Below are 7,861 nucleotides of genomic sequence, written 5' to 3'. Positions count from 1 at the left end.
TTAACGAATTTCAGAAAAGAGCATGTGGATTACTTAACAATCTGCAAAATGTCGTGTTGTCGATCTACTTCGGCATTTCAAAATGTCGAGCTCGAGAATCGGTTTTAAGTGTGTATGCCAGTCGAACGACTTGTGTATACGAACGTTATTCGTACAGATGATAAGCCCCATTCTGGTTTGCAGATGAAGAGACGAAATGCTACGGTTTGGATTCGTCAGTTCAATATTGAGGTTTACGGAACAACAGCATTAATTGTAAGCAATTCATATGAAAGGACACTACGTCAAGTTCACGGAACTTATTAACGTCGGATACGTGAGCAATATTCGGCTAAAAAAAATAATAAATCAATCTGGACGTCGACCGAAGTTGATTGATCGTCTGAATTGTGTTTATTGCATTCGTTTCCTGATGAAAACAAACCAATCCCATTTGCATTTGTGCTTGTAAGTGAGCCTAATTACGAATCATTCGTTCGAATACATTGAAAACAGTTTAACTGATTTCCAACAGCTTTCCTTTTGCCCCGTTTACACTTCTGCTGGTTGCCAGCATGCTGGTGTCAGTGTACTGCCCTCTTAGGAAAAAACGTTCAACTGTGGTCCAATGATCCAAAGTATTAGACCAACGAAGGACCACCGTTGAACGTCTTTTTCCTAAGAGGGCAGTACACTGACACCAGCATCCTGGCAGCCAGCAGAAGTGTAAACGCTACATAAACGGGGCATTTGGAATGTGAAGGAGATTTGCAATCAAATTATATTTTTTATTGCCTGTACAAGTTTTTATGCATCAAAAATTACCAATCTATTAGGTACTTTTCGGAAAATACACGATGGATAAACATGCTTCATTTTATATTAAATGCTTGATTTTACCAGTATAATAAATATGTAGACTATCAAAAACATGACAAGATTGCATGTAAAATGCAGCTTATTTTCCGCATATACTACTGACCGGACTTGCTTGCTATCTTCAATACATTTTGTCTTCACACGAAGTTCAAGTTAAAACTTCATCGATTTGAATAAAATTGATCTTGAGTACTACATTTATCTATTATGTAGCATTCGTAACTTCCTTGATGCTTGAAATCCTAAAAAACTACCAGCAATGCCGATACTTCTTTTGCACATGAATGGCTTGTTCGCATTCGTTCGAAGATATGTGTTTGTCAAATGGACGATACGGATGTAAACAAGAAAGGGGGTACAAAATCAGCGAAAAATCAAGTTAAATAACAAACGAGATTGAACATTTTTCATTACAACTTTAGTCTGTACCAGAACCGATAGTTAGATTGGCGTTGTTCTTTTTGCGATTCATTCGAACGTAAACAGTTATACGAATTAGAATACTTTCGAACGTATCACATACGACCGTAAACAAGAATATGGATGTATACAATTAAATCATAAAACTAAATTAAATTAAACCTTCAATGGAATAAACAATGTATAGCAATTTTTTTTTCTTAATTGAATGATGATATTTCAAGAAAAAAAATCTGCTTCTCCTGGAAAGAAGTATTATATATGACAATAGCCGTGATTATAAAAGTTTTCTTTGATTTTACAATTCTGTTTGAAAGTCGAAGGTTCCGGGTATCATTTTATACAGAGTTGAGTGATAAACGTGGAAATCGCTTGGTAATTAATAGAAGAGAAAGAAAACAAAGAGAAACTCTTCACTTGCTTTTACGGCCTTTTGGAAAATCAACCGAGAATTGTTTTGATCGATGAGTTTCAGTCAAAGATTCCGCGTCTACAGATTTATCTGTCTTTGGTAATTTATTAGAATGTTTATCCTTTATTATGCTTCAATATATCTTACAATATTAGACTCAAGCAGTCCACTTGAGACAGCGCGTATCCTGATGAGTCCCCAAGCAGCGCACACTGCAGTAACGAGTTCCACATGCAGTGCATGTATAACTAGAAGGAAATCCACAAACGGCACAAAAATGCCGCTCCGGGAACTTAGAAGGTTGTGCGGCTGCCGTAAAATAGTTGGGACCATCCGGTCGTTGCATTTTGTCCTCCTCTAGCAATTGTGGAAATGTTTTCCTATATTTCGCTCGGTAATATTCAGCTCCTTTGCTACGTTTCGTTTTCTTCTTGGTATTATTCGTACTATCCAGGTTATCGTGGAATTTCGGGATCTTCTTAGACATAACAAGGTCTGCGTGTGGATCTTCATGGTAGTTGTCCTGTTCAAGTGCTTCCAAAGCCTTTCGCGCTCTACGCTTGCGAGATGCCTCATCTAAAACTCGTTTTTTATCAGCTTCGCGAATTCTTCCCGACTCACGTGATGCCATTCTAATAAATTAATAGTTGCAAACGGTAATGAAAACAGTAACACGTTTTTTATGCTTCTTTCTCGTGCAGTGACACACTGATTCGATCCATCAAATCATCCACGCGAGCCTGAAGGGTTTCGATAATATCCGTTGAAATGAACAGATGCCTTTCGTCCAAATCTTGTATGATAAATTTGCGACCAAGTGACTGGGTTTCATCCAAGTGAAGCAGGAATTGTTTCATAGCCGGATCACTGCGAAGCAAGGTTATAAACATATTAGTACTGTTTAAAAAATGTCGGGGCAAGGCTTAGTGGAATCGAAAAGAAATGGCTATTAGAAATAGTAATAAAATAATTTAACAAGCGTTTTCACTTTCGATAAAATTAAACAATTAAACAAAATCTTTCTTTCGCACGTTAGTCACGCGAATTTAACTTATAGCACAGCCATTTTTGAAAAATTGTCAAATCTGTTGTCTAAACAATGTTATTTTCAGAAAGCCTTGAGCTCTACTCAAAGTAATGACGTGAAATACCAAACTTTCGATTTGCTTACAAAAACATGAGGCTACCAACCGCTGGACGGACAACATTTTTTACTATTGATTCGTGGTGTAAGAACCGGTAAAATATTGAAGTGAAACTGATATATAAGCAGTAAAAAAAATCCAAACGATTTGGACGGTTCTGAGTGAATAGGATGGTTGCTACTTACCATTCAACGAGGACACCTTTCATAACATTCACCATTGCTGATGCAGTTATGAATCCTCTTCGATCACTCTGTCGCTGTTGACTAGAGATTTAGGCGACACAATATAATGCTTTGATAGCTGCGAATACTTTGAATACTCTTCTTTTCCTAAAAATAAGGCTAACTTTGAGATGATGCGATGATTATGGAAGGAAAATAATGTAAATAACAGATCGCGAATAGAGATGTCGTAATATCGATCGATTAATCGAGTAATCGAGTAAAGGCACAGTTAATCGAATGAAATTTAATCGATTGAATTCTTTCCGATAATCGCAGTAATCGATTAATTTCATACGATTATTGGTTCGATTAGTATTGTGAATTTCAGCTTAGCATAGAATGCGACGGAATCGTCGCAGAATTGCGAAATAATGAGCGTCAGAATCACAGATACCAAGTTGCAGATTTTATGTGAATTTGATGAATTTTCCTTTTTAGCGAACTATGCAGTTTTGCAGACTTTTTAGAGGTTTTCGAAGTTTTTTCAGACAGTCATCTAATCTAGATCGATTAGAACAAAATCGTCTGGTGACAACGACAAGAATTATTTATTTGTTCATTTGAAGCCTCAATGAGTATATGTATCTGTCAAAGATGACTTTAATTTTAAAGGAGATGATATACAATTTTTTATAGTAGTATATTTTTTTAGTTAAAATCGAAAGTGTTTCAAGTAAAGCAGTAGGTGAACACAAAGATTTCGATTAATACCAATTTCAAAATTATGTTTGTGACTTGGGATGAAGAGGATGAATTGATGCGAATGACAGGTTCGCTTTCTTTGCGGCATTCTGTCGCTCTTTGGCGCATCGCAGTCTTTGCTAACCGCCAGTGAAAATTACAATACAATAAAATGAAAGAAATGACTCCAGTTTCACTTATGTTCATTATAATCTTCTCAATTGTATTCCTCAAATTTCGTTTCGTTTCATTTTGTCAATGAGTTGAGAGGTTTTAATGGATGCCATGTGCACAGATTTTCATTGTACACAGTTATCAAAAACTGCACAAAATTCTGTTGATTTTTTTTTATTCTAATAGATAATCTCTGGTTCATCAAAATTATTTACACTGCTTTTTTATCAAAAGTATTGACATTTCTTTCGCACAATATTTTTAATAAAATTAAACCAAAACTGTTTTGAATCTTTTACCTATAAATCGTCTGCTTAAAAATTTTAAACCTGAGATAATTCAAGTTTACTGAATTGACATTCTGAATGCTTTAGTTCCATGCTCTCACATTCACCTTTTCGAAGGATATGATTTGTCACATAAACCTTTGCGTTACTCAAAACTATGATTTTAACAGTATTTTACTATTCAAACAATGAGAATAGTAAATTAGGTTTGCTACATAGGATATCATTCGCAACAAACAAACAAATGTATATTGTTTCGGGTGATTTTTTGTTTTTCTTAGTTTGTTCTTGTTTGAAAGAGCCATATTTTGATTAAAAGCTATTATATACTTATTTACTAGTTTACATTATTAGTTTTTGAGTTTATATACCTCAAATTGATTTATTGATTTCTAGTAATCTTAGTGTACGAGGACCGAGAGCTTAATTAAGTAATTTAAACTTCATTCAGAAAAAACAGTATAATGAAAACGATGAAACGATTAGTTGCTCATCAAACATCAAATCAATAGATTCAAACTCGAATGTTATTACTTCAATCGAGGACATGGTTGCTCCAAATAAATTGTGCTTATTACAAAAATATGTCGTGTTTGTTTTAAAGTCACTAAGCACCCTGCCACTTACTTGAAGATCTGTTATGTACTGGCTGAGTGTATATCATAACAGTAATTGAAGAAGAAAAGTTCTCCCTTTCGTTTGGTCGTTAAAAATATGCTCTATTTTGAATAGTTCGCCTGCATTTCTTCAAAGAAAATTTTGCCATGTGACTTATTGGTGTTTATAAAAACGAGACCAATATTTGATTCAAATTAGAATATCTATTCATTCCAATTACTAGGCATTTGTTTAATTTGTGTGTGAAATAAGTAAGTTGTTTCGAAAACAATCTGGCACCACTTGAAACAACAAATCGACTTAAACAAAATTGACAATCGAACTTAGAGCTAATTTCACCTGACCCGCCATCTATGTTTCATTATTTGAACCTTTCTTAAGATTGATTTTTTCTTATATAATTTCAATTATTTTGTAGAATTCTAGGACCTGTTATTAGAACTGTTTATTTTAAAATGTAAGAAAATTTATTTTCTTTCGTTTCGTGTAATCATTTTTGTTTTTATAAGATGATATGTTGATCAATATCGAGATCTGGAATTAGTTCTTAGTAAAAAACTATTCCTCATCATAATATCGCATATTCGCTTAGGTTTGCGCATCTGTGCGGTCTTTCAAGTAATATTTTATAATGTACGAATAAAATCATTCCAATTTATCAACATAACCTTTTCTCGCATGCTAAGACCAGATCTGAAAATATGCATGGTTTAAAACAGAAATTGGGTGCTGCAACAATAACATAGGTAGAAATTGATTTTTCTCACACTAAAATTAACTTTTCGCTTGAAAACATGACGTTGTATGTAAGTTATAAAAGATTTTACAAGTGAAAATTCGTTTTCCCTTGTATTTTGACAGCTAATATTGCAATCATCATCCTCGCACACGTACGCATCTTGCAGTGAAACACAACGTTAGATCGCCCATCAAATTTAGTCATGCTTAATCGCAAGCTAATCGATTAATCGAGTAATTCTGTACGATTAATCAAGCAAATCGATTAGTTTGAAAAGTTGTATTCGATTATTTACTAATCGAGTATTTCAAAAAACGCGACATCCCTAATCGCGAAATTGATTGTCGATTAAAAAATGGAATTGGCATATTTTCATCGATTTTAGAGATGTGGGCCGACATTCTGGGGTAGAAATTGTAGATCGATTTCTTAAAAGGGCCGAACAGAAAAACGGCAATTAATAGATGAGTAATCTTGCTTTAGACATTTTAAACTTTTATTTTAGTGCACAATATCGAACATTAATTTAAGTTTTAGGGGACCTCTGTTATACATACAACTATTTTTCACAATTCTGATATTGGTAACATCGAGACATGACAAGGAAAAAAATCTGTTTTCTATAATTAGCAAATGTAAGAATTCTATTTGTTGTAATTGTAATCTTATTGACAATTTGAACAAAGCCATCTCTTATACCAAGAGTCAGTGTTAATTTTATTCGCATCGTAGCCATTTTATAGCCATGTATTCGGTTTTCGTCAGATACCAGTGAGAAGATATGTTGGAAAATTTACTTCGTATGCCGTTATCTAAGAAAAATTGATAATTACCCATTTGGGTGTTTTTGGTTTCGCCTTCGGTTTATCAGTGCTCAAAGCAGTTCTAATTAAACCACCATCTGCACCTAACAGTTCAATTAACAGCGCTATGCGTGTGAAACGGGTGTATTTTCTTTCCAATACCTACTGTGAAATGCGCGGGTTCATATAGAAGGCATCACATAGTATGCTATCGAATTACTGCCGGATCCGACTTCCGGTGATGACTGTTCAAAATTTCATGCCAGCATTCATAGCGACGATGCAAATTTTTCTAAATTTGTCTCAAAACTATTTCAATTTGCATGTTGTAATAGCTGATGCCCATATGAACTGATTTCGGCTGTACCGATTGCAGTATCCGGTTTTGGAAGTTCTGGAAATAGTGGTCGAATATTCCAAGTAGAAGCTCATATTTTTTTCAAGTTTAGACTTAAATGAATGAACTTGTAGTATTTATAGGGGGCTGTTGAATTACGATCCACCGTAATTAAACGTAAATTATTCATACTCTGTTCGAAGCAGAATTACTGCTGAATTAAATGCAAGGTATGAAGCACTGCAAATGACGGATGATATCATAATGGTGGACTGTGATTAGTTCGTGAAAACATAGTTCAATTCTAACCAATTTTTCAATGGTATGCTATTGAAATATTGAAACGACATAGTCATACATGTTTAAGTTAAATGTTTCCAATTCGATTGGTTGTTGAATTAGATCAACTCATCAACAAATGACCGAGTTATCATCGTTCAAAATTATGACCGAAAATGATTTCGCAATTTTAATTGACTCCCAGACCCGTCTAGTGAAGAGTAAGACATTTTAAATCCCAAAATTTCGTCAAACTCGTCAAACACTATATGACGTGGAGACATTTCTGAAAAGCTACTCTTTGCAACCAAGAAACTTAGGAAAGCGAATTATATTTGATCTGTCAACATTTATAACCAATAGTATATTGTAAGTTCATTGCTGCGATCGAAATATTTTTTGACGCGTAAAAGATGGTAGTTCATTCGAAATCCATCTCAAAATGATGACATAACTTATTTTCGTGACAGATAGATTGTTGTCGAAGCGGCATGAAAACTGATCACTCGAAAATTTGGAAGCAGCCATTAAATGTATCAAAAAAAGACAGTACACTTTCAATTTTACTTCTTAGTAAGTGTTACAAACGGGTGTACGTTATGTGGCCGAATTTTGTTTGGCATAAATTTGTTTGGCATAACTTTTGTTTGGCATAAATTTGTTTGGCATAAATTCGTTTCGCATAAAATAAAGAAAAACATAATAATTCATTTGGCAGAATTTCAATCGTGCATATTTCCTTTAGATATTCGATTTGTTCTGGGAGTATTTTGAAAAGCTTGAATAGATAACGACCGAAAACATTTGGATTACAGGTTTTACTGTTAGTGTTCCGATTAGTGCTTGGACGACTCGGTTGCCTTGTCCTCGTTGTGGTCTAA

The 7,861-nt window shown here is 34.3% G+C and overlaps 2 protein-coding genes across 2 annotated transcripts; both read right to left on the bottom strand.

Moving 5' to 3' along the window:
- Nucleotides 1–1,775: 1,775 nt before the first annotated feature.
- LOC131430026 (zinc finger HIT domain-containing protein 1) lies at nucleotides 1,776–2,321 on the bottom strand. Its single transcript, XM_058594635.1, has one exon. It carries the CDS (start codon nucleotides 2,319–2,321, stop codon nucleotides 1,848–1,850), a length of 474 nt encoding a protein of 157 aa, XP_058450618.1. The 3' UTR covers nucleotides 1,776–1,847.
- Nucleotides 2,322–2,370: 49 nt separating this feature from the next.
- On the bottom strand, nucleotides 2,371–3,250 carry LOC131430027 (general transcription factor IIH subunit 5). The gene is made up of 2 exons (XM_058594636.1): nucleotides 3,021–3,250; nucleotides 2,371–2,557 (listed from the first exon to the last, which is right to left on the bottom strand). Exons 1-2 carry the CDS (start codon nucleotides 3,053–3,055, stop codon nucleotides 2,371–2,373), a joined length of 222 nt encoding a protein of 73 aa, XP_058450619.1. The 5' UTR covers nucleotides 3,056–3,250.
- Nucleotides 3,251–7,861: the final 4,611 nt, after the last annotated feature.

Source organism: Malaya genurostris, chromosome 2, assembly GCF_030247185.1.
Source record: "Malaya genurostris strain Urasoe2022 chromosome 2, Malgen_1.1, whole genome shotgun sequence".
Classification (NCBI taxonomy): Eukaryota; Metazoa; Arthropoda; class Insecta; order Diptera; family Culicidae; genus Malaya; species Malaya genurostris.
Note: the sequence above shows the minus strand (reverse complement) of the source record. Positions and strands in the feature narration are given on the sequence as shown.

Coding starts and splice junctions, on each gene's coding strand:
- LOC131430027 (XM_058594636.1), bottom strand. CDS start 3,055: ATGGTGAATGTTATGAAAGGTGTCCTCGTTGAATG. Junction 2,558..3,020: donor AAAGGTGTCCTCGTTGAATG/GTAAGTAGCAAC, acceptor CTTGCTTCGCAG/TGATCCGGCTATGAAACAAT.
- LOC131430026 (XM_058594635.1), bottom strand. CDS start 2,321: ATGGCATCACGTGAGTCGGGAAGAATTCGCGAAGCTGATAAAAAACGA.